General features: G+C 39.5%; 1 protein-coding gene across 6 annotated transcripts in view; it reads right to left on the reverse strand.

The window, feature by feature from the left end:
• The window catches only part of Grik1 (glutamate ionotropic receptor kainate type subunit 1), a 396,194-nt gene that overhangs the window by 21,570 nt on the left and 347,910 nt on the right, over positions 1 to 26,714 (reverse strand). For all 6 annotated transcript variants that reach the window (XM_021209775.2, XM_021209772.2, XM_021209773.2 and 3 more), the window contains 3 exons: positions 22,013 to 22,131; positions 17,400 to 17,617; positions 3,857 to 4,082 (listed from right to left, as the gene is read on the reverse strand). In XM_021209775.2, coding sequence (XP_021065434.1) covers positions 3,857 to 4,082; positions 17,400 to 17,617; positions 22,013 to 22,131 — 563 coding nt within the window. The remainder of the gene's footprint in view (positions 1 to 3,856; positions 4,083 to 17,399; positions 17,618 to 22,012; positions 22,132 to 26,714) is intronic.

Below are 26,714 nucleotides of genomic sequence, written 5' to 3' on the forward strand. Positions count from 1 at the left end.
GCATTTTCTTAATTGAGGTTCCATTTTCAAAGATGACCCTACCTGTGTTACATTGACAAAAATACTACCCATCACGAGGATAAGTGAGATAGAAGAAGAGATACTATTCTGCTACAACACCTCTAAAAGGGTCCTACCCTTTGGTAAGTCATCCATTATCTTGACCAGAGAGGTCATGGAGACCACCACATACTGAAGTCTAGCCCTTTCCACTCTTTGAAGAGGAAGCTCAGCACAAGAATCTCTCCAGTGCTTGCTATTGAAGTAGCATGGGCAGCCAGACCTTGTCCTGTCCACGAGCATGATACGACTGGTAGAGGAAAACAAAAGGAGCCCATCCCTGTACCTAACACTACCCCACATGGGAGCTTGACAGAGCATAATGAAAAGAAGTTAATTAGTTACCACCTACATGCTCTAAACACTCAGTGGGAAAGTATAGGCAAAGAGTAAAATAGTCTACTATAATCCCTTTTAGTAGTACTACAAGGACTCTCATTCTGAACAGGTTCTGCCAGCAGACCTGGTATTTCTAATAATGCACACAGTTAGTCATTCAGGTATCCAGCGTTATCCAATTAAAGAGGGCGCCTAGAACGTTAATAGAACATTTATACACCAACCGGCTACCTTTAAATCTATCTTTTGTCTTAATTTCCTCTTGCCTAAAATCCCCAAATACTTGTTTCCACAATACAGTAGACTTTTGCCTTTCTGCTGCTTAACCAAACCGCATAAGACTATCTTGTTGTTGTTGTTGTTGTTGTTTTGTTATATGGTGCTAGCCTATTGCTCAGCTTTTGGTTTTGTTTCATTTTGTTCATGGGTTAGCTGAATTGTCAACTTGACATAACCTACATTCACCTAAGAAGAGGTGCACAATGAGGGATGGCCCACACTGGGTTGACCTGTGGGCGTGCCTGTGAGGAGGGTTGTCTTAAGGAAGTTAATGCTATGGGAAGACCCAGACCACTGTGGGCAGCACCATCCCTAAGCAGGGGGCCTTTAATTGTATTAAGAGTAGAAAACGGAGCTGAACACAAGCAAGCAAGTAAACATATCTGCTTTCACTTCTCTCTGCTCTTGAATGTGGATGTGACAGGGCTCTCCCAGCTATCGCTCCTGTGATTGCCTTGGGACAACAGACTGTAACCTGGGATTGAAATCAGAATAAGCCTCTCTGCCTAGATGGCAGTTTGTCAGTGTATTTTAATATCTCAGCAACAGAAATGAAACCGGAATACTGCCCAAAGACTATTCATAAAACTCACTACTCAAATAGCTAAATTAGCCCACAGTTTTAACAATAAAATTGCTATACTTATTTTCCCTTGTAAGGGTTGTGCCGCAAATCTGCTGAGGCCTAGATCTGGTGATTATTGTTTAAGATGAAACCCATATTATGTGTGCTGAAGGTAGGGGCTGTTGTCGTATAACAAATGCAGACATGTTCAACGGAGTCTAAGTATTATCCAACTTGACTGATTTTCATGAGCAAGTATCCCAAGGAGGGTTTGACTGTGGGATTTTAAAGCCAGCGGCTAGTCTTGGCTAACTTGGTTGTGTCCCTTCCCAGGACCACTTGCAGCCATATGTGTTCTTCTTTCATTTATTCCCTGAACTTTAACCTGCTCATTAAGTGTGTGTCTTCTGGAGTTGGGCTGTTCTACATTCTGATGATGCTTTACGATCTGCTTCTAATAAGCCCTTTGTACCAGCCAACAGGGACCTTCTACCCAGACCACTGTTAAGTCGGTTGTTGTTGTTGTTGTGGTGGTGGTGGTGGTGGCGGTATCCTCTGAGTAATGGGTGACAGGTCAGACCACTCCTTTATCTTTGCTCATCTCAAAGCAGGTACAAGAAGAGATTTCTATGGAATCTACCAAAGCTGTATTGGTTGCTTTTTTTGGCCATTAGTGATAGCTAGTCAAACTGCAGAGAGCAAATGACTCAAATGACCAAGCTATGTGCCAAACCCTGATTGAGGTATCTACAAGCACAATACAACTCCTGCACACAAGTTTCAGGGAACCCCGTGGAAGAGGGGGAGCAAAGACGGTAAGAGCCACAAGGACCAGGATTTCTGCTATAAGTTTGTGCCACCTAGCCATGATAGAAAAGTTGCACCTTTGAAATGTCAAAATGGCTGCCCGAACAAGAGCCGAACAATTCCAGAAGCAGTGTGACATTCTAGTGTATACGGGGGGTGGGGGTGGGGGAGATCTCATGGATTTCCCTCTAGATTAAGAGCTACAGCGATTGGGAACTGCTCAGAGAGGGAGAATTAGCTTTCCTCAGCGATGAGCTCCCATTTGTAATCCAGTAATGGTCAGCTCTAGAAGCATATATGCAAGCAATACTAAAGGTATGCAACAGGCTATATTCATATGCTTACTCATGTATATGTATATACAACAGCAACGGTTAAAAAGGAGGCGGTGGTGAATTTGAAGGACAGCAGACATGGAAGAGTAGGAAAAGAGAGAAATGATGTAATTAATATTTTTATTAAATTAATTAAATTTAGGATATGCTAATATTTTAAACAAAAAAATAGTGTGGAGCCAACCCGGTGGTGCAACCAAAGCTCTTTAATTAATTAATAGTAATATGGTGACTATTGTTGAACATGGGTTGAATACGGTTTTTAAAAGAAAGAAAATTAATTGTCAGGTTATTGATATTGGGAAATTTACTTCACCTAGATGATGACTTTGATTTTTGTTGAGAAAATGAAACATCTGGCTATGCTTGTTCTTAAAATTCTGTGGATCTACTGCTGACTGACGGGAAAGGTACCCTTAGACAAGTCGCGGTCTCTAACTGTCCGCAGTTGAGAGCATTCTCTGATACCACTCAAGCAAAGCAAGCAGCTTGACTCATGATCTGCCTTGGCGTCTAAGCAGTGAAGTTTATGATCCCTGCCCGATATTGACAGTCACACAGCATAATCCCTGTCAAACATGGCAACAAAGTACAGACAAGTAAATCAAGCCTACCTAGGGTTTTTATCTGTCTGGCTTGGCTGCCACTATAATCCTTTGCTACTGGATTAGCCCCCAGTTCTAGGTGGCCTTATTTCTCTCCACTGGATTACCAAAGCTTCACTTGAGAGGAACAGGCTGTCTTAATGACAGAACATCAGAAGTGCAGGTTTCTTTATAGTGAAACAATAGGAAGAAGTGTTCTAATGAGAAAGAGCAGTAATTGTTCCTGAACATAGAGCCCTTTTATGTTTATTCTTGTTACTATCATAGAAAAGGATAGTATATGAGTATTTAGTCCTTCCAGGCAGTAGGGTCTTGAGAAGGCACTGTGCTATTGAACTGAACAAGTAGAAATGTTTGGATCTTTCAGGTAGATATTCTTTGACTTTAGTTTATTGTCTGAGAAAAGTTTGAATTTTAATTTCTGTCTCTTTCTTTAGACAGATATGGCATTGTTTTCTTATTTATTAACATGGAGAAATAGTCCTCTACATGCATAATTAGTTTTCATCTACACACAGAATTAATTTTCTTATATTATAATATAACTTAAGTTATAAAAACTAGATACATAAGATATTCAAGAAAATAATGAATGAAGATTAATTAGGAAAATAGTTCTTTAAAGTATTGCTGGTCAGAGTAAAATCTATATAAATCTTAAACAGTTACATAAGATATAAAATAAATAGTAGTTGGAAATTGATTAGACTAAGTATCTGAGATTCCTCAATTTAAACGATGCCTATCTTTTAAAATGAACATTTCTCTTCCTTGTTAGTTGACTACGCATTTCACTTCTCAGCATGTTGAATACTTGTAATCAACAATGCCCAAGTTAGCCTTGGCTTATGTCTTGCCCCTCTTACCGATAGGCGTCCCCACTCCATAGCCTTTGGAGTCTATGAGGCCCCCGATCTGAGTGAGGTTGCAGTTCCTCTGTGTCACATACTCAATGCTGGTAGACTCCATCAGCAGGGCGTAGTCAGTGGTGAGCACCCTTTGGATTCCCTCATCGCTGTTTTTAACCAGGGCGCTCTGCTGTCTACTGCTCATGAAAGCCCACATTTTCTCATATGTGGAGATTTTTGATTTCTGCAGAGAGAACAAAAGGACACCCACCAGCAGAAGAGTGCTGAAAAAAAATCACCTAAGGCTGTTCACCATCCTAGTGGGTCAAATAATAAAGGAGAAACTCTCTGTGCATGGGAATCTGGAGGGATGATGTTGGGACTTCAGTCTTACAGGTAGCCGAGAAGAGATTATTCTGTAATGAAGACAACCTAGACATATTTAGATTGATATAGAAGAAAAGGAGACATTGGTATATGGAAATTGTGGCTCAAGGTTTCTCCTTGACTTTTGGTTAGGACAAAAGGACACGAATTGCATTAATAGTGCTTGTCTAATGAACGGTTGACATTGGGAACAGAATTTCACAGTGCCCACGGCCAGGCTGAGGCTCTCTCCCTCCAGACCTCTAGTCATTGACCCTACTTCCCTTCAGTCACTGGCCAGCAGTCACTTTATTGTTTCTGGGTATGGAAGTTCCGGTGGCCAGCCATCATGACTGTGCTAGGGATAGCCTGGGATATGTCACTTGCATCTTCTGCTTATTTGTGGAAGAAATGCATCCATGGTTAAATTTCCAACAAAATGAAGCTCCTTTCTAGTTGGTATTCAAACCAGAAGCCTCTCCCTACTTTTTATGTATATAATTTCTCATTGCAATCATTTTTTTTTTTTAGATAACCATGTTTCATTTGAAAGTGTTCTATGATTTTCATGTCCTTTATTCAGCTTTTTGGTAGAGTGAATAATAGACTATCTATATGATATATTATATATGCAACTATATATAGACACAATTACCTCATTATCTTCTTTTCTTTGTTAAAACATACTGCCTGCATTTCCATATTGCTTAGATATGGATTTCAATTCTTTTGAATATCTATGATTAGGCGTTTTACATTTTTACTCTGTAATTTCCATAATGTTTCAAGGTTTTTTTTTTCCCCCTGAATCTGCCTTCATTTGCATCAGTACACCCTCCCATCTATTTCAACAATCAATGCCATCATGGGAATTACTGATGTTTTCAAGCTGAAGCTGGTTGTGATCCATGTAGACTTCTTGGCAAGGCCAGGGAATATCATCCTAGGGATATGGAGAAGCTGAAAACAGGAGGCGGGGCTGCAGACACGGAATGAATAGCTCATGAATCAGCTCTAGTGGCTGTTCAAGTTCAAGTGTTCCCAACTTACTTGATTCCTAAGTCTGTGTAAGACCTGTGTTGACAGAATATGCCTTATGAGTTGGAGAGGTGGGGGACAGATGGCTTTAGTTTGGATTGTTAGGCATTTAAAGAACCCCATGGGAAAGATTGTATGAGACAGATATAATTCAGTACACATACCTTGTACAGGTGATGATTCATAGGAGCCATTCTATCATGATGAAGCTCCTGAGACTAACTCCACAGCCCCAGGGGATCTGCAAATCAGAGCTCATGTTTCCACAGTAAAGGTGTGCCCTGGGTACCAGGGCGGATGCTTCACTTGTTTGGTTTCAGCCTCAAAGAGTCTGATACTACTGAATTCTTAATGAAGAGAAGAGCTACTTATACAAAAGTGGGGAGGTCACTCTGTCTTTTCTGTAGCAAATGTATGGCTGGGAAAAATTATTCCGTTATCAGGAAACTACCTTAAGGGGAAATAATTTTCTTTGAAGCATGAAATTTTAAAGTTACCAGAGACTTTGGAGATAGAGTCACTTACACTATCATTTTTATAGATGAGAAACTTTTGGTACAGACTGTTTGAAGACTTCAGAAAAAGACAGTGAAAGTTAACATCAGAACAAATTCTAGACCCCAGGAACCCCAATATTTCATTCAATGTTCCTTCCACTGATCCATGATGACTTGGGTGAAGTAGATGTCTATATTGCCAAAGTTTTTTGACAATGACTTTGATCTTACTTAATCTACATGTGAAAATATAGCATTTATGGAAGTTTTGGCTAGTTGTTTTTATGTTGGTACAACGTAGGTATCAGCTTTCAAGTAAAAATTTCACAAACTATTGTTTTACGATTTTAAATTTATTAATCTGAATTTTATGGTTAGAAAAGTGGAATTTTGCTTTGTAGAAGTAAGAGACATAAAATATTGGACATGGAAAGAAAAGCTATCCAGAAACCGCCCCACCTAGGGATCCATCCCATCTGCAGACACCAAACCATTATACTATTGCTGATGCCAAGAAGTGCTTGCTGACAGGAGCCTGGTATAGCTGTCTCCTGAGAGGCTCTGTCAGAGCCTGACCAATACAGATGCAGATGCACACAACCAATTATCAGACTGAGCTCAGGGATCCCAGGGGTAGATTTAGGGGACCGACTGAAGGAGCTGAAGGCATTTGCAACTCCATAAGAAGAACAATATCAACCAACCACACCCCCAAAGCTCCCAGGAACTAAACCACCCGCCAAAGAGTACATGTGGAGGGACCCATGGCTCCAGCTGCATATGTAGAGGAGGATGGCCTTGTCTGGCATCAGTGGGAGGGGAGGCCCTTGGTCCCATGGAGGATCGATGACCCAGGGTAGGGGAATGCTAGGGCAGTGAGGCAAAAGTGGGTGGGTGGAGGGGTGAGCACCATAGTAAAAGCAGGGGGGAGGGGAGAGCAGGGAGGGGGTTTGTGGAGGAGAAACTGGGAAGAGGGATACCATTTGAAATGTAAATAAATAAAATATACAATAAAAATAATGGTAAACAAATAAATAGAAAAAAATGGCCATTTTATCCATCGTAAATGGACAGCATGAGGAGACCTTTAAGCCATAGTCACTGGGAGAGAGTGGATTTTCCATCACGCAATATCTACCCAGAGACATTTTTGCTGGAAAATTTTACTTGAGGATTCTCCAAGTCCATTGCTCTGCTTTCTATATCAGGCCCTTTATAGAACAGGTCTTGGGATAAGTGACCTACAGAGGTCACAGTTGGTAGCTAGATGAGCCACTAAAACAAAGTTTTTTGTTTTTGTTTTTGTTTTTGTTTTTTTTTTTTGCTTATCCCCTAGCTTTATTTACTGCAATACTGTGCTCAGTAAAGTTTAATTTTTTATCAGGGCCTAAAATAGCATTTTCAGAGTAAATTTGTTGTAATTTCTAATAGATAATTTTTATTAATTTTAAAGGTGAGAATCTTAGCACTTCTTCAAATTATGAGTATGATTTTCCAAAATTATGGTAAATGCTAAAAGACCAAACCAAGTGTTTAAATGACAGCTTTACCTTTCCAGATCGTCTCTATCCTGAGTAAGCCTCCTAAATCACTCTAGATAATGCAGGATATTAAACCACAGGGGCGTGATTGCCTCTCATTTCACGGAATACATCAAAAGCCAATTAGAACACTTGGATCCTTAGCCTGGTTTAACCTGATTATATATCTGTCTTCATGTCAATAAATACAGTTGACAAATAATAAGCATTTCTCATCTGTTAGAGGGCAGGGTCACTGTAATAAGGCCGATGATTACTTATTTCTTACTTTCCACCTTATGTGCATGGAGGCTGAGTACCCGCTGGGTGGTGACTTACTGTGTGTACGTAGGCAGTTACAAACAGTTGAGAATAGTGATAGCAATGGGCACAGACAGTGTTTACCGTGTAACATGCCTTGCTCTGTGCACGGTATATGCACTCATGCCTTTAATGAGAAAGGTGTCATTAAGATTTCAGCTTTACAGACGCAGAAATAGAATACTACACTGAAATGTGGTCAAGCTGGGGTCTCATTCCAGGACTCTTGTTGCAGAGTCTAGGTTCTTCATCAAAGGGAATTAATTTTTTTGTTCAAATACTCATAGCCAGATAACCTAACTCATCTTCCAAAGAAATCACTCAAGTGTTTGTAAGCAGCTCTCTGTTGTAGGAGAGACGTTGTAGTTCTTGCACTTAGCATATCATACACGAAGAGTATTTAATGATTTTCAATAGTTTCTATTCATTTAGACAAAAATTCAGTGTTTCAAGATATGCAGGTATGGAACCTGGAAGACAATGTGGTTATAGTTTGTTCTTCTCCTTCCTAGCACTTTCTTTGTCTATAGTTCTGTCTTCAGCTACAGGGTTTTTGTGACAGGATGTGAGGATGGACAGAGCACAGAAGTATGGTATGAGTCTAAGATTGATAGAACCTCCATGTTATAGAAACATCTTTTCAATGTTTCATTTCTATTGAGATAAGCATTGTTTATCACAGCATTCCCCCCCACCCCATCAGAGTTATAGCACATCTACAGGGAGAAAATATGATCCCATTATTCAGTAGAATCAATATGTGTGAAATCCTGCTTCAGGCCACAGTATTTGAAGGTCTTATATATAGATCCACATTTACACATTTTTTTCACTTATTTTCATAAGCCTACACACATTCATATTAGGAATATGTTATTGAGATTTTCTCTTTGGCATTGTGTCAAAAGTGAGTTTATAAATGTGCTATGTGCCATAAAGAACACATCAATGATCAAAATAATTCTATATTAAGTCTTCCCAGTAGAAGACTGAGGAATCCTAATTTTAAAAAGTACCTCTAAAAATTATCCCAAGATTTTGACAATTCAGAATTCAAGCTTAAGAAAGCCAACATACAGAGTAGAATGCCTGCCTGAAAGACAACTATTTCACTTAAAATAATGAAATTTCATGAAATGGTAATTTCCCACACCACAGTAAAACATGATTTAACATAACTATCACCATTTGAAGCAAGACCATTAGAAAGCATCATCTGTCGTGTTGTGGGGGCTCTGACTTTTCAGATACAATTACTGAGCCACATCCTGCTCTTACCTTGAATCAATAGAAAGTTATGACGTTTGAAGAGCCTCTAAAGCTTTGCAGTTTCATTGGTTCCCTTCAGGGAATTCTCCTGATGAGACTGAATTATCTTTGCTCAAATCTGTCTCATGTTTTTCTCCTGTCTCCAGTTAAAGATTGCTACATTACAAGCAATATACCAGACTTTTTAAAAGGTTAAGTTAAATTGAGCTTATCGATATTTCCTTCCAGGCGAATACATTTTTATCTTCTGACTCTAATAGTAAAGGAACCCAAGTTTCAAACACGAAGATTTTACGGAAAGAATGTCCTCCTACGTAGGGAAGTTTGAGGACTTTCTCTCCTCTTTGGTTTCCCGCTGGTTTTGTCTGAACTCTGTCTCCCTGTGATAGCTTCAGTTCCACAGGTGCTGGGCTCCGTGATTTCCTTGAAATAGCTTTAGCTTTGCCGATGGCACTAACCACTTTCACTGCAGAGATGTTACCATTCCTAATTCCCACAGCTGGTTCAAAGTCCCTAGACCATGAAAGCCAGAAATGACAAGTCCGTGATGATTTTTTTTTTTTAAAACCCATTTTATCCACATCATTTCAGGCAGAATGTAGATCTAATCTCTGTAATCCCTTGGCTTGAGTCTGCGAGGACAGCGACTTTTTACAAGGCAAGATTCTACTGAGCAGTTTCTCTTCCGTGACTCTTTCATAGCCAATCTGACTCACAGGGACTCTTCTGTTCATCTCACTTCCTGTGTGTGGAATGCGAGCTGTACTGCGTTTAACAGGTAGCACCTGGTGTGTATGGCTATCGTAGTTCAGATCTCTAAGCTTTGCAGAAGGGTTTAAACCTTTACCCCTCCTAACTTCTACGCTGCCAGCATCCAGCCTTGGTGTTGACATTTTGGAGACACTGGGAAAAAAAATCCCGAGCTGAGTTAAATTGACCTGCCTTGCAGAATTCTGCTCATCAGTCATATGGGAAATGTCTGTAAATGCAGCAAATGTGTTCAGGGAAGGCTTCCAAACCCGGGTCTTTCTGTCTGGCAAGGCTACGGGATGTTTTTCAGATCTTGGGTCCTGGTACTACTGGCTTGGGAATTAACAGAAGGCACACGATCTAGAGATTACTGAGCAAAGAGGCAGAAAAAAGGCCAGAACAGGATAAAAATTTAAGTCTACATAGAGTGAAAGTGTGAGAAATTGATGATAATGGTGATAGCTTTTAAATTGCTTACAATTTGATAAGGAAATTGGGTAAGGGTATTCCCTCCATTAAGTCCTGTAACCCTGAAAATTATCTCATGGCTTAGACGTTAGCTTCAATTTACAGGCAGGGAAATTAGGTATGGAGAATTGGAGCAACCTGTCAAGGACCACATAATTAATTAATGAGAGTCAAAATTTGAATCCAGGCTATATGGCTCCGGATGCTGCATATCCGTGTTTCCCTGGAGACTTAAATATAGAACCTAGCATTTGAGAATTTGATAGGAGTAGGTTTCCTGAGATGACCTATGGTATTCCTTATGTGTGAAACATGCATAAATACCAATACCCTCCTGGGATGGTGGTTCACAGAAGGCGTCTGTAATAATTGTTTCAGGCCTGCCTCACCTATCTCCTTAGATCTCTGTATAAAGACTATTTTTGGGGGGAGGTGACATACTGTATTGTCATTGTGACACTCAAGTTAGGCCCCTTCCTGTGTTTAAGAAGGCAATTAATAGAGTTACACCAAGGAGAAAGAACAGCTTTGTGCATAGGTATCATTTCTAGTTTCTCTGAGAGATAGAGAAATAATGTCCTTTCTGGAAGGAAAGGTGTAATTGGATGTCGTGGCTATCAGTTCTCTTTGCTAGAAAGTGCAGAAAAAGGCCAGGTGGGTGTAGGAAAGTTATAGCCAAGCTGCATCCACAGATCTTAACCTGTGTACTGACTGTTCCTTGATTCTGTCTCCTGTGATGTTGATGGTGGCCCCAGGATGGCAGAAGAGCAGCAAGAGCCTTACCTGTTCAGCCTTGCAGTGATTGAAAGGGTAAGCCACCTACCAGCAGGGAACAGTGTGACGGTTAACACTGGGCTGCCAGCCGGCCTCATTTCATGCCAAGTACTAACAAAAAAGTTGGTTGACAATATCTGCTGAGTCTGTTGAATTATTGGATTATGAATTTTTGACCGATAAACTTATCTATAAATAAAATCATGATAAGGAGAAGACAGTAGTCCCCTGATACCTAATTTCCTAAGCAAACTGAACAGTACCAGGATGGCTGGGGAAGTCCTTGGCCTTTCCCTAACCATGGTTTTCTAATTGTCCTTGTAATGAATGTCACACTTTGATCACAGAGATTATTATATAATCCCTGGTGATTAAAACTTTGAGACTCAAAGTGCCCATAAACTTCTGAAAATATAGGTATAATAAATATAATTAGTTCTGTGACCTTGACCAAACAAGTACAGTTATTATTTTCCTTATAATCAGTGTTCCTAGAATTTCAAGATGTCTGTTTAAAGTTTTCTGGAACTTTGTGTAACATGAGCTCCATTTTGATCTCTCTTTCTGTCTGTCTTTCTGTCTGCCTTTCTGTCTCTATATCTCTCACACAGTCTTTGAAGATCAGCATGTTTCCACATACAAATGATTCAATGAGAAAAAGTGTAGAAGGCTTCCAAATCTAAGACACAAGTCTGTGTGACCTAGTGACCTAGTTTTTCTTGAAATATCAGCAAGGACAGTTTATAAGATGATCTGAAGTTAGAATACTTATCGTTCACCCAGAGAATCTAAATTCAGTTCCCAGCACCCCTATTAGGCAACTCACAATTTCCTGTAAGTCTAGTTCCAGAGGCTCTTATGCCCTTTGTTTGCTTCTGTGGGCACTTAAACTCATGTATATGAGTGTATACACACACACACACACACACACACACACACACGCGCGCACGCACGCACGCACACACACACACACACACACACACACACACACATCCTAAATATATACATCTTGAAAAACTGAGTTAATCCGCACTTAACCGGAATCCAGGTAAAGGAATAGGGAAACTCACTTGGGCTATTTTAGAAGCATAAATTTTGTTCATTTAAAAAAAAAAATTGAGAATTGAATGCAGGTATTTTAGAACATAAGGTATCATGCTGTTTGTAAAAATGTCAAAGTCTAGAAGAAAATGCCAATGGGTTTTGATTTAAATGTTTGCAAGTAATTTTCAGGCACACATGGGAGACAACACTTCAGTAAAAACATCCCTTGAGAGTGGCGCTTGGCAGTAACATTGTGTGGACAGCTTTCCTTATTAAATTCTGGTAGATTATTTTATTTTAAACTGCTATTGTAGGTATGGAATCATTCTTGGTTAGTGAGACCACACAGAGGGTAAAAGTACTTATAACCAGTTCTGATAATCTTAGTTGCATCCCTGCCCTGGAATCCACATGGTGAAAGCAGAGAGCTAAGTCCTGTAAGTTGTCCTTTGACCTACACACTCTTCATAACATGCATACATGTACACACACACACACACACACACACACACACACACACACACACTAAATAAATAAATAAATAAATAAATAAATAAATAAATAAATAAATACATAAATGTAAAATACTTCAAACCAAACCAAACCAAAACCACTTTGCTATAGTCTGGAGAGTAAATGTGAAGAATCAGTACATTTTATTTGGTTGTGGATTTTGGTAATAGACAGCCAATTCTTTCACTCTGGAATGGTTTGAACCCACCTTGGAAATGAACTGACAGGTTCTGGGAAAAGACATTCACTGAAGTGCAATGCAGTGTGAAATGTCTTTTTCTTTTTTCTTTTTTAATTTATTTATTATTATTTTCTTTATTTACATTTCAAATGCTATCCCAAAAGTTCCCTATACCCTCTCCCCGCCCCTGCTCCCCTACCCACCCATTCTCACTACTTGGCCCTGGCCTTCCCCTGTGCTGGGTCATATAAAGTTTGCAAGACCAAGGGGCCTCTCTCCCCAATGATGGCCAATTAGGCCATCTTCTGCTATATATGCAGCTAGAGACTCGAGCTCAGGGGGTACTGGTTAGTTCATATTGTTGCACCTACAGGGTTGCAGTCCCCTACAACTCCGTGGGTACTTTCTCTAGCTCCTCCATTGGGGGCCTTGTGTTCCATCCAATAGCTGACTGTGAGCATCCACTTATGTGTTTGCCAGGCACTGGCATAGCCTTACAAGAGGCCGCTATGTCAGGGTCCCTTCAGCAGAATCTTGCTGGCATGTGAATTAGTATCTGGGTTTGGTGGCTGATGATGGAATGGATTCCCGGATGGGGTAGTCTCTGGATAGTCCATCCTTTCATCTTAGCTCTAAATTTTGTCTCTGTACTTCATTCCTCCTTAGAATAAGGAACAAAATACCCATGAAAGGATATAGGTACAGAGACAAAATTTAGAAATGTCTTTTTCATGACTGAATAGTCTTTCTGTTTCTGCTTCAGCCACCAACTAGAATGTCTTCGGTTAGACCAAATGCTACCACTGAGGATAGCTTCTTGTTTTTGCTTAGGTCAGTGACCCTTTAATACAATTCCTCATGTTGTGGTGACCCACAACCATAGTTATTTTTACTTGCTATTGTTATGAATTGTAATGTAAATATCGGACATGCAGGATATCTGGTATGTGTTCCCTGTGAATGGGTTGTTTGACGTCCCCCACCCCCTAAAGGGATCTCAACCCACAGATTGGGAAATGCTGGTTTAAGAGGTAAATGCTGGGAGAAATGGAGGTCTGGGGAAACAGTAAGGGTGGCATTGATAGGATTGAGTCCTTGTACTTGGAACTGTTGTCCCTGAGTGACTGAACTCCAGAAACTGTCCCTACAGCTAAAAGGCTGGGCATTTCCTTCTCTTGTAGGACCACCTAGATTATGAACTCTTGAAGCTGTGCCCTCTGAGGCTTTCTGACATCTTGCTTCCCCCAAGGGGAAAACAAAATCAGATTCAGTACTTGTTTTTTTTTTTTTTNTTTGTTTTGTTTTTTTGTTTTGTTTTGTTTTGTTTTGTTTGTTTGTTTGTTTTTTTTTTACAAATAAATTCTTTCTTGATAAACAGGGTTCCTGGGCCACGGGCTGACACATAAAGTGGGTGACTTGGTAAACAGGGACTCTTCTTTTGCAGGTCTGTGTTTCTAGACACCTTTCCACTCCCTGCATGCATGTGTGCATGCTTGTGTGCATGTGTGTGCTTGTATGCATGTTTGGGTGCTTGTGTGGAAGTGTGTGCATGTGTGTGTGTGTGTTTGTGTGTGTGTGCATGTGTGCTTGTGTGCATGTGTGTTTGTTGCTTGTGTGCATGTGTGCGTGAGTATGTGCGTGCATCTGTCTGTCTGTCTTCCTGTCTAGATGTCTATATATCTCTTGGATAATGTATTTCACATTTTGCATTTACCATGAACATGTTTTTAAAGGACCTCCTATGTACTAATCACTAGTTTGTACTGTGAATATATTTTTGACTACCTACTATGTAACAGTCACTAGATTGTGTTCTGGTTATATATTAATAAAAAATATTAGTTTTCCACCCTTGAAGAGGAAACTTTCTAGAACTCTCTGAAGTTGACCTAGCTTTGCTGAAGTTAGGTCAGGTCTACTGTTCACAGAGTGGTCCTCCTCCACTGTTGGTAGTGTGCATCTGAAAGTACTTGGGATCGCCTTTGGTCATTTATTGTTATTAGTTTTCTTCCTTGGGGCAACCATTCTGACTGTGGTAGCGTGGGAAATCAGAGTAGCCCATTTCCCCATACTTCCAGATTCCTTGATAATGCCATGCAACACCAACCATTTTAGATAGCTCTTCAGAAACACATATTTTACTTTGATAATTTTTCCTCTGTCTCCTGTGCCTGGCCAGTGACTTCCCTTGTCTATGACAAGAACCTTAATGGAAGTTTACTTTGGTAAACACTTCACAGGACTGATTTTAGGAAAATACCAAATTTTTAGAAACTTGGGAAATCTTGTATTTATATATAAAATCATTCCTAAAATAACTCCTTCTAAGGGAAACATAATCAGTCTCTGGGATGGATATAAATACTAAATTAATGACTTTGACTTTAATATGAAAATATCATTTAAAAATGTTTTTCTTGGGGCTGGAGAGATGTCTCAGCAGTTAAGAGCACTGACTGCTTTTCCAGAGGTCCTGAGTTCAATTCCCAGCAACCACATGGTGAACCATCTGAAATGGGATTATGTTGCTGTCTTCTGGTGTGTCTGAAAACAGCTACAGTGTACTCATATAAAATAAATAAATCTTAAAAAAAAAAGCTTTTCTTAACATTAAAAAAAAAGTATATACTGCCTTTTCACGTTATCCTGCTGCTTAATAAATCTCTGGGTACCCAACATCAGTTTCTGTCCTTATTGCAACCATTGCTAACATTCTTCACATAGGTAGTGAATGGAGATTGCTTTTTCTCCTGGTAATTTTTGTTCCAAAGTTAGTAAACGTCACAAGTACATGCAGTCTGGGCTGACACCTTTATTTCTAGGAATCCAAGTGTGACGTTTGCAAAGGTGCTTTTAGGTTTTTATTCTGGTTACAAACGCTGTTTTATAACCATTTCATAAGACCATTTCCCTATACCATTAATGTTTATTTTCTGTAGTTTTAAAAGAAAATTAGTTAGCAGGGAAAGCATTAGCTTTGGTCCTGAATTAAGCCCCTGTGTCGTTGGTTCTCTTAAATGTCCCTGCTTCTCTCCCATGTCCCTCACCTCCCAGACTCTGCTTTCATGTCACTTGTGCCCCAGTGTCCTCCTCTCCTTCCATGACACCTCCCTCCATTCTCCTGGTCTCATGTCTACTTTCACAGACCAACCTTTATACACACAGGCATTATGAGCTGGGGACACACATGACAGACAATATTCTACTTTCGTCTGCCAGAATCTGTTTCCTTCCTTCCTTGCTCTATCCATGGTTACATTAATATTGTTATTTGATTTCATTTTTGTTTTTCAGTTAAATGTTGATGGATATCTAAGCTGGTCATTCCTTGCTATTGCTAATAGAGCTAACGTAAGTGCAGATTTGTAAGCATGTGTGTAGTAGAACATAGAGACTATTGGGTATATATGCCTAGGAGTGGTACAGTGGGGCATTTGGTATTTCTATGTTTAACTTTTTGAGACCCCTATGTACTAATTCCTATAATGGCTAAACTATGCTATACTCTCAACAGGCATGAGAGTTCCCTGTTTCTCCACACCCTTGTCAACATTTATTGTCATCATCTCTTTTCTTTCTTTGTGGCAATCATTCTGACTGTAGTGAGATGGGATACAGGAGTAGTTTAAACTTGTATTTATGTGTTCATCAATGTTTCTTAATAGACAGCTTCAGCCCCTTTGCTGGAAAGGACCAGGTATGTGACTATGTAAAGCATTCAGGTCCTAGAACTCTTGTTTTCTTCATTCATAAATCGAAGTGCCACACCCTGTGGTTGCTAAACCTATTGGGTCTATTAGAATTCATTTTATGGGAATTATAATAATTGAAATTTGATAATAAAAGTACCCAGGGTTACTACATAAGCAAGGCAAAAATGAGTTTCATTATTGTTAGACACTAATTAAAAAGACCTGAAGAGTGAAATAGACTTGGCCATAAAGCCCAACCCAGTTTTATACAACTTTCCTTTGGTGCTCATAAAGCATTTATAGATTCTGGATAACTTCAGACACAGCCAACTCCCTGGGAACTTTTTGATTTTACTGCTACAACTTAGTTCCAAGAACAACATATGTTTAGGATTTTTTTGTTTTGTTTTGTTTTGTTTTGTTTTGTTTTTTGGCACATGCTTCTAAGTACTAGACAGAAAATATAATGTTAGTTAAATATTTATTTTTTGGGAAGCATGATTAGATCTTGTTCAGGAAGCATAACTATTCAAATATAAAGGCCAGAGAAGGGGCAGTGGGGTGGGCTGTGTAAGACACTGCAGAGACTAATGACCCTAGTTTAATCTCTGAGACCCACAAGATTGAGGAAACCAACTCCCACAAATATCCCCCGACTGCCAGACATGTGCCATACTGTGTGGCACAATAAATAATACATGTAAATTATTTAAGGCCAGAGGGAATACTAATCTGTAGATTTGAGTGTATTAAACTGGCAATCAGACTGAGTGTGGTGGTCCATGTCTTTAATTCTAATATTGAGAGGTAACAGCAAGGGGCTCGTGACTTCAAAGCTGGGTTTAGCTACACGCTGAGTTTGAGGCCACCCTGGGCTACATGAAACCCTGTTTCAGAAAACAAAAACAAACAAGTAAACAGGCAAATAAAAAAAATAAGGATCAAAGAAGGGACAGAAAAAGGTCTTTGTGGTAAGGACATAGTTCCAAATAATGAGATTAAAGCATTAGAAACCCATGTCATTGGAAAAGTTGCCCAGTGTCTTTCCTCCAGTTGAAGAGGCTTTTTATTTTTTCCCTATCATCCTGGCATGAGACAGACACCGAGGAGGCTTCACCAGGTTCTTACCTTGAAGAAGGTCATTGTTGAGCCATCTCTGACTGCCCCATATTCTATCTTGGTTTGCTTGGCCAGGTCGTCTGCGGAATCGATGGGAGACTCCATCCTCTCTACTGTCAAGAAGGCAGCCAGGTTGGCAGTGTAGGACGAAATGATGATGAGGGTGAAAAACCACCATATCCCACCAACTATTCTGGTCGATAGAGCCTTGGGCATCAGCTCCGATCCTGTGACAGCATCATCAGAGTGAGGGTGTTAAACTGAGTCAGCGAGATGAAGGACACTGGTCGTTATGCTAAGGGGAAGAGACTCTTCAAAGACTATCTTGAATGAAGATGACATGAATGTGTTTTCTAGAAATGGAACAAAATCCAAGTGGTCCCTTCTTTAAGTCTTTAATTATTACCTCTGCTTGTAATACAAGTAGTCAAAGTTGATGGCTGAAAGATGACTGAAAGTTTAGCCCCAAAATACACTGTCTACAATGTAGTTAGTTGCTTAAATGTGAAGAGTTTATTCTGAGAATTCTGACCTCATTACTGCCTGATGCATTATTTAGAGGAAAATAAGATATTCTGGGTATTTATATAACTATGAAACACTTTAAAATGGTAATTTATTTTTATTTAAGGTTAAACAGTGTGAGAAACTTACAAAAGGTTACAGATCATTTCAGTTATAACATGCAACTTAAAAAATGATTGGAAATTTTTTGATAATATGAAATGAAGCTCAGACATGCTGCTTCATGAGTCCTGTTTTGTTTCATGTTACTCTTAACATGTGTGTGTGTGTGTGTGTGTGTGTGTGTGTGTGTACATTCTTTTTAAAAATCTAGTTTATAGTCTTGTTTGGCTAAAATAGAGTATGTTCTTCAAAAGACATTTTTGAACTGGTTCAAAACCTGGTTATTTTCCCAGGTGGTGAGAAGTTGTGCCTGCTTGGAATCCTCACTTAACTACCATTCAGGTCAATGTTGCTTTTGAAAGGAAGCATGGAGATATTAAATACGTATTAAAACAGAAAAGTGTTCTTTTCCCCAAAGAGGCTCCACTGGTCAACCAAACTTTCTGAAAAAGGTCCAGGTGAGCTTTGAGCTGTGGATGTCTACAACTCAAATAGTCAAGTTGGAAGGGACCAGAAGTACACATGACTTCGTTTCAGTTGACTTGATAATTTCAGTTAGTCCATTTGCCTGAAACCAGCTCTCACTGATGTGTTTAATATTACTTCCATGAACCCTTTGACTCAGAGATCTGAAAGGTTTGAGTACAGCAGATCTGACATAGGGTTTTGAGGATTCTTTCTTTACACTAACGGAATGTTTTGAAATTGTGTAGGTATTAATGGTGTGAGATGGGAAGAAAAAGTAGATTCACTAGCCTGCAAATGAGTGAGTTTATTTTCAGGTTTAATCTTCAAGCAGGCACACGCATTGCTCACGAAATCAAAACCAACTGAAATCTAGGGATAAGCAGATGTAGGCTGGCAGAGTATCTGGGATTTGAGTACAGAAATATTCTTTTAATACTCTTAGTGTCTCTGTGCTTGGCTCCCTTTGATGAGATACATGGTTTCACTACCATTTGTATTCCCTTATTTTGTTTGTTTGAATTTTGGTGTGTAACATTACAACAAATTTGTAAGCATTTCCATTATATTGCCTCCAAGGATTTAGCAGAATAATCTGTTGCTGTTGTTTTTATCTTGTGGTTTAATAGGATTTATATGCCTATGGGTGTGTGTGCTTAAAGCCCAAGGTTGCCTTGCATCTTTGTGCTTAATTGATCTAGCAGCCTTGTGGCAATGTGATATTATTTTAGGTTTTTAGTTAGCTGCCATTAAAATACCATTTATTTTATAAAATAGCCATGGGAGATGAATATCACATTAAAGATACATTTTTTCTTGCCTTATAGGTAGAGATTTCTTTGCTATCGGCTCATCCTTGTGTTATTTTTATTGCATTTATGAAAATCTAGCTTTCAACTTCTCTGTGTACACACAAAATTATGTATTGTATGGAGGCGGAAATGGACTTACAGATGAATAACCATTTGACATGGAAACATAAATTTGTATTTTTGAATTTTAAAATAAGTGTTTATAATTTTAGAAAAAAAAATTCTTGAAAATTTAGGGGAACATGTAGCAACCTAATGAAACTGCATATTAAACTTTCATTAGATGAGCTTAATGAAATTTCTCAATGTTGTTTTGTATTATTTTAAAAATTTCAGACAATTCTTGGAGTTTCTTCATTAATGAATGAATGAATTCTTAATGATATCTGAACTATTTCAAAATGGCCTCCCTCAAAAAGAGATGACTTGTGCTTGTTCCTTGTCCTAGACGATGACGTCATGGGAAGGGTAATAGTGTAGGGTTAAACACCGCTGGAAGTACTCAGGATGAGCAGTACTTGCTGGACTCTCTTTAGTGTCTTTTATGGCAGACATGACAGCCAATCCTGATCCAGACTTTGCTCAGGCTCTGTAGAAAAGAGAAAGTCTGATCATCACATTAAAACAGATGATTAAATGCAGCAGAGTGGTTTCCAATTTAATACAACGACCGGCTCCTGCACACAGGGGGAGAGCATGACAGAGGGTATCTACCTGCTCCAACGCCATGTACCGAGGGCAGATGCACTAACAGTCATAAGTGCTGTACTTGGAAATGCTTGTTGCACCTGACAAATGTTCATCAACTTCTCTCATACAAGCAGAGTCTGGCTGGGGCTGACTGTCATGTATCCAAGGTAGTGGTAACTAACGGACACTGCATCCCACAGTTTGCTGTGGATGCTGGTAAACTCCAAAAATGTGTGCGTGATGTGTGCCTGAGGTTTCAAAGCTGGACATTCGGCATGTGACACTAGGCATAAAACTGCATAGGCCTGCAGCATGCTCAGGGAAACCTGTGTGTATTTGTTTTTTATCTAATTGCTGGAGAAGGCTTGTTGTCCTGATGGGAGGAGGCCTCCTTAATCCTGAGAGTGATTGACCATGTGGTAAGTACCCTGGAGAATTAAATGTGCTGGAAAAGTAAGGCACAGCTTATAACAAGGTGTCTTTCAGGATTCATAGCTGTCTTATGCTTTAAATTCATGCAAGTGATTTCTACTAAATCTAATTATGTCTATACCCGTTTAATGGTCCCCACACCACTACATATAATTACAAAAATGTATTCAATTCTTAAATTATGTAGTATTTTTACAATGAAGGCCAACACATATATTTGTATTCTCTCTCTGTCTCTGTCCCTTTCCTCTCTCTGCCTGTTGGATTCACATACTGTAAGCATTTCAAATGATATAACATCCTAATGAAAAACCTCAGGTTGACTTCCAAATCACAAACATGCTTAATGTATATCCCAGTTGGGTTTTCTTTTGCCAATTTATTTTGGAGCTTATTGTCAAATGAAAAGATATTCTAAACACAACAGCATCTGTGACTTATGATTGTCTTAAATGAATGCATTTAGTCTTGGAAATATTTGGTAGACCATATGCTTGAAATCAAAACTGAAGAAAAATCCAAAAATCAAGATGGATTTCTTCCAAAGGTTAAAACAACTTCTCCCTCCTCCACAACAAAAGCGAAGATCTCTGAAATCATACAGTAAGGTAAAATATATTACATTTCTTTGGTTTCAGTTTTATGTCGCCGACCCCTACAGTTTACTGTTGCTATGGTTACCAGTTTGAAGGAGATCGTGGAAAGTTGTTGGGCAGCTACGCTGAATTTCAGAAAGGTTTGTCTTAGTGGTAATTAGGTGGAAGCACCTGGAGGAATCCAAGTGAATTCAAACTTCCAAGGATTTAAATCCCATTCCATTTAAACCTTTGCTTGTGAAGTTATGGCTAAGAAGGAAAAGATTGACATGTCTATCTATGGAAATGCATCCAGTCAACACAAGGCTAAGGTTTTGTGATGGATAAGCTACACTGATAGTCTGATAAGACTCAGGGTCACGGAGGAGACACATCACTTGACATGTTTATGAAGAAGTTTCCAGAAAGGTTTGTGTGAGGAGGGTAGACTCTGAGTGTAAGCAGCACCACCACTCTACAGGCTGAGGTTCCAGATAATAGTTAACAACAACAACAACAACAACAACAACAATAATAATAATGATAATAATAATAATGGGACTACAAAAGCTAGGGGCACAGCAGTCATTGTTCTGTTTGCTGACTGAAGACACAAGGTAACACTTGTGCCAGTCTCCTGTTGCCATGTGTTCCACGCCTGATCGGGCTGTACTCTTAATTATATGTCACTACAAACCCTTACTTCCTAAATTGCATCTATTCAGTTATTTGATTACATCAATGAGAAAATAACAAATATAGGTTTCTTATTCTTCACTACTTTCAGGAAAGTTTATGTCCACTGTTTGAAAGAAGTACTCTTTTTTAGATACCTAGCTAGAGCGTCCCATTTAGACTCTACTTCTGCCTTTGTCTTGAGAACTGGCTAGAAAGTCCGTTGCTGTTAGTTTATATCCCTGGGTGTCTCTTGCTACCATCTAGTGTCATGGTGGAGTTTACCAGCATGAAAGCCTGCCAGCACACTGTGGGATGCAAGTGGCAAAATGGGCAACCGGTGTACCTTGCTGCATGAGAGCTCCAACGCCAAACCAGAAACTATTTAGCAAAGTGAAATTGTTTTCCACCACGTCTGAGTCAGGGTTGCACGGGTGGGGGTTATACCACTCGTAGGGTGTGAACCTGCGATAGTTAACAGAAACAGTTTGTAAATGTCACATACATACACGAAGCAAAGTCAAACCTGCTGAGCATCGTAGAAACCCAACCACTGAGCAGGAACAGTAGGAGCAAAGACCTCGTGTAGCCTCTTTCAGCTCTGTGGGACTTAAATGCAAAAGTTCCTGGGAGAGTATTCACTACCGACCTTCGGCTTCTGAATCAAATACGTTGGCAGCTAGGATCACACTCCTCAGACCTATGTCTACTGAATTCTTTGGTGCTTTCATTCATTCCCATTTTACTGAGCAACTGGATAACCATATAGAAAAGGATTCCCCATTCCAAGATTCGGCCCCAGCAAGGGGCAACAAGAGCAGCATGGGGTTCATAGGGATTACACACACAGTTGAGCTATTATGTTGCTAGATGCTGTAAGGGTCATTTGCTCTTCGGGGGCATTTATGGTTCCAGGGACAGACATGTATACAGATTCTAGTACTTCACCAATGATGTAGGAACAATAAAATCAAAATCAAAACCAACGTGAACAAAAAAGGGCTAGATTTGGGGGCTATATATCTCTTGTTTCAAAGATACTATATAGAAATATAAGCCTCAATCTTTTAATGAAAAGGCAAGGTTTAAATTTGGAAGAATCATAGTCCAGGCCTAGGTATAGTATATATACTAATATAGTATATTAGCATTGACTCCAAGGCTTAGAGTGGGAAATTGGAAGCTCATGTTTTCCTTTTGATTTATTTTTAATTGAATTGTTTTTTTAAATTATGCCCTGCAGTCTCGTAATCACCAACTCTGGTTAGGTGTGAAATGTTTTCTATGACATTATTATCACTCTGCTTGCAAGGGGCCATGGGTAATAAGTTTTTGGAAATACAATGAATCATTGAGGAAAACCTACACAAAGAATTTGATTTGATTTCTTTGCCCTCGGTTTACCTCTTTATAAACTAGGGGAAATTTAGATATTTAGAAGTAACATTTAAAATAATAATTTGGAGAACTGATCACAGTTTTAGTCCTTTCTATTTTCCTAAGAATAAACCTGACTACTGTAATTCAGAGGAGGCACCAGCTATAGGGGTATTTTAGGGGAGCTACCATAGCAAGGGGTGTGTGTGTGTGTGTGTGTGTGTGTGTGTGTGTGTATGGGTATGTGCATGTGTGTTTTATTAAACCATTGCCAAATGTTCATCAAAGTAATCTGTAATCATTTAAAATGAAATAATTCATAGCACTGGAAGCTTTGCCATTTGCTGCTGGGTCTTTTCAAGGCAAAAAGGGTTGTTAGAGCATTGTTAAAATACCATAACACCAATGTGAAACATGTGGCTGCTCTCCAAGCCATAAGGCTTCAGCAATAAACAATAGCAGGTTGCAGATGCATCAGGGAGAGCGGGGCTTAAGGTGAATATATTATCTCCAGCGAGAAGCCAGACATGCTGTGCATCATGTCCAAGGAACTGGGAAGATAGTTTCTCTTAATGAAAAATGTTCTCTAAAGCCCTGGACACCTACTGCAAAGTGTGCAGTGTCTTCTCCTGGAGTCTTCGGGGCATTAGGATAGCAGCCTGATCATTTATCGCACCATAATATCACCCAACTCTTTCCTGTGGCGTCCCTCAAGCTGCAGGGCACACCACACAGTTTGCCGTGAGCTTATGAACGTAGCTTTAATTGACGGTGCCGTGCCAATATATTTTAATTACTTTTGCAACAGTATAATTAAGTTTTGAATTTATACACTCTCATAACCATAGTAGTTTGCTGAGCTGAAAGGACGAATACCGGTATTAATGAACCTAATAATTGAAACAGCACGCAGAGTAAAGATGCTGTGACTTAAACAATATCATCATCCCTGGTACAATAACTTTAAAATATTAATTGCAATAAATTAGGAGGATTACGCATTCAAGGATACAGGCTTTTCAAATAGACCATAAAGTCTGGAAACTACCAGCCTCTGGTATCCTGTTGTTTGCTCATTAAATAAACTCTGATCGGGGAGCACGTGTCCGTGGCATGCTGTTTTTAGTCCCACTCCCATGTTTAACACTTGTGAGCAATTAATTGGCTTTTCTCTCGAGCAGAGGGAAATGGTCTTAAACATCAGCACACATCTCAGCTCTTCAGGAGGTTGCTAGTTCCTTGTCTCGAGGATTCTGAATGACCTGGGAAGCTTGTGAACTGAAGAAAATTAAACAATGACAGGCTATGCTGTAAGACACTGGCTTTTTATATTGTAGAAACACACACATATTGTATAGGCACAGATATTTCCCTTTGAGAATCGTACAGCCTGCTTAGTATAGCTACAGTGACACAATACAGTGACACAATATAGCATGTTGGCACCAGGACACTTAGGGAAAGACCAATACACGATCTGCCAGAAGGGCCATCTAAAACCGCTGTCCCAGATGACCCTCAGTAGGTCAGCTGACTTCCTGGAACGTGGGAAAGGGACAAGTGTTTATTTAGAATCTGTGTGAAAACTTGTGTAGATGATGGTACTTTTTCATGGGCACGGTGGTGCTGCCCATAATTCCAGCACTTGGGATGCTGAGGCAAGAGGATCACGTCCAGTTTGGGGTCAGTCTGTCTCTGCTGAAGTTCTTTAGGAAGTTAAAGAACAGCCTGGGTTGCACAGAGGGACCTTCCTTATTTCAAAAGAGAATGTTGTAACAAAATGCGTCATAATGACTCGAGAGGATTTACACATGTGAACCTGTTACTTTGGGTTAGGGTTTAGAGAATGCAAAGTTTACATTAAATGAAAAGTTGTGAAATATTCCTCACTGAGAAGTTTACTAATTCAGGGGACCGTCTAGTTCTCATTGTTGATAGATACTGGTTGCTTTGAAGATAGATCAATCAATTTCTGGGGAAAGTCTGTTTGAAGTTGTCATCACCCATTGGTTTTGTAACCTTAGAATCTGCTTTCAAGGGGTCATTCTTTTCCCTAGATTTTACTTTTTGCTAGATGCCAACCTTAAAGGCTTCATTTTAAGCTGGGCAGGGGTGGCACATGCCTTTAATCCAGCACTTGGGAGGCAGAAGCAGGTGGATTTCTGAGTTTGAGGCCAGCCTGGTCTACAGAGTGAGTTCCAGGACAGCCAGGGTTACACAGAGAAACAAAACAACAACAACAATAATAATAATAAGCTTCATTTTAGGAAGACAAATGTGAGTCCCCAATGCAAGCAAAGCCCTGTATGTGGACGTTTGGCCCAGTTCAGCCTTATGTTCATCATGAACCCAATTCTGTAGAGTTAAATATTTTTAGAGTCAACTGCCAAATCCAAACACTAACACGCACATTTGTTAGCAGCCGTTCTTCACCGTCATTGTCTATGGTTTTCCTTACCTTGTTACATTGATGTTTTATAACTGTATAGATTTTATTCAGTTCAGCAAATGATTTGTAGGATTCTATTTAGTGAGGGTGTTAGCTTAAATGCTAGATTGGGCTGTAGTTTTTCACTTTAAGAAAACATAAAAGGGTAAACTTCACAACACAAATCTGAAAGCTTCTTTACATCAAATGAGATTAACTGGTTCTCATTTCTTTGTTACAGAATTTGAGGGCAAACCACTAGCACGGCAACTAAAATCACGTTGCATCTCACTTTGTGGGTGCAGAGAGACCTACTGACCTATTTCATGGCCTCAGATGATGATGGGAAGGAAAGGAGAATCAGTGCACCTGGCTAGGGCTTTGATTCTGAGCATCGCACTTAGTGGCCCTACAGTGTAGGATTAGGATAGACTCAAAGGTGTAGGTGATGTGGAGCTGAGTCTGAAATACAGACTGTGGGTCATCAAGAGCTGATAAGGAAATGGACAAAGTGCAGAGACATTCTGAATGTTACCCTTTCTGACGTATCCTGACAACAAACATAAGGGCAGCTAAAGTCACAGTTGAGAGGCAGTGCTATAGGGTCTCTTCGTTCCATGTCCTTGGGAGGCCTTTCAGACTATGCTCACATACTTTTTCCTCCCGGTAGCTTTGGCCAACTTTGCTAGAGTAAGCAAAGGACTTTTCCATCAACATGACCTTCCTTGATCTATTTGTAATCATCAATGTTTGAAGAAACTCTGGACTCAGGATTTGAAAACTCACATTTTTATTGTCCTCTGTCTTTTTCCTTGCTTAGTTAGGGTTAGAGAAATGGAACAAGTCAACTCAGTGTAGCCTGTTCCTTGTGAGAGGGAACTTTATGGCTATTCAAGGTAAATGAACTTCACCTGGGAATTGTGACAAATCTCCAAAGGCTAATAACTGATTAAAAAAACCTTTTTAAAGGAATTTTTAAAATTATCTTGAACATGGTTCTTGACTGTGACATGACTGAAAATTTGAAGTTGTGTGCATATGTGTGTGTGTGCGTGCACGTGCGCACTGTGTGTAAAGAGAATTTTGATCACTATTTCAAAAAACAATATTTGAGATTTGGCAATATCTCATTTTACAAGATGTTGAGAACTCCCATACTTTAGTCCCTTTGAAAGCTTAAATAACCATACATAAGAGGTCACCTATTCCATTTGACTCTGCCTTATGGATCTTCTGCATGTGT

The sequence above is a fragment of the Mus pahari genome, chromosome 12, assembly GCF_900095145.1.
Source record: "Mus pahari chromosome 12, PAHARI_EIJ_v1.1, whole genome shotgun sequence".
NCBI lineage: Eukaryota > Metazoa > Chordata > Mammalia > Rodentia > Muridae > Mus > Mus pahari.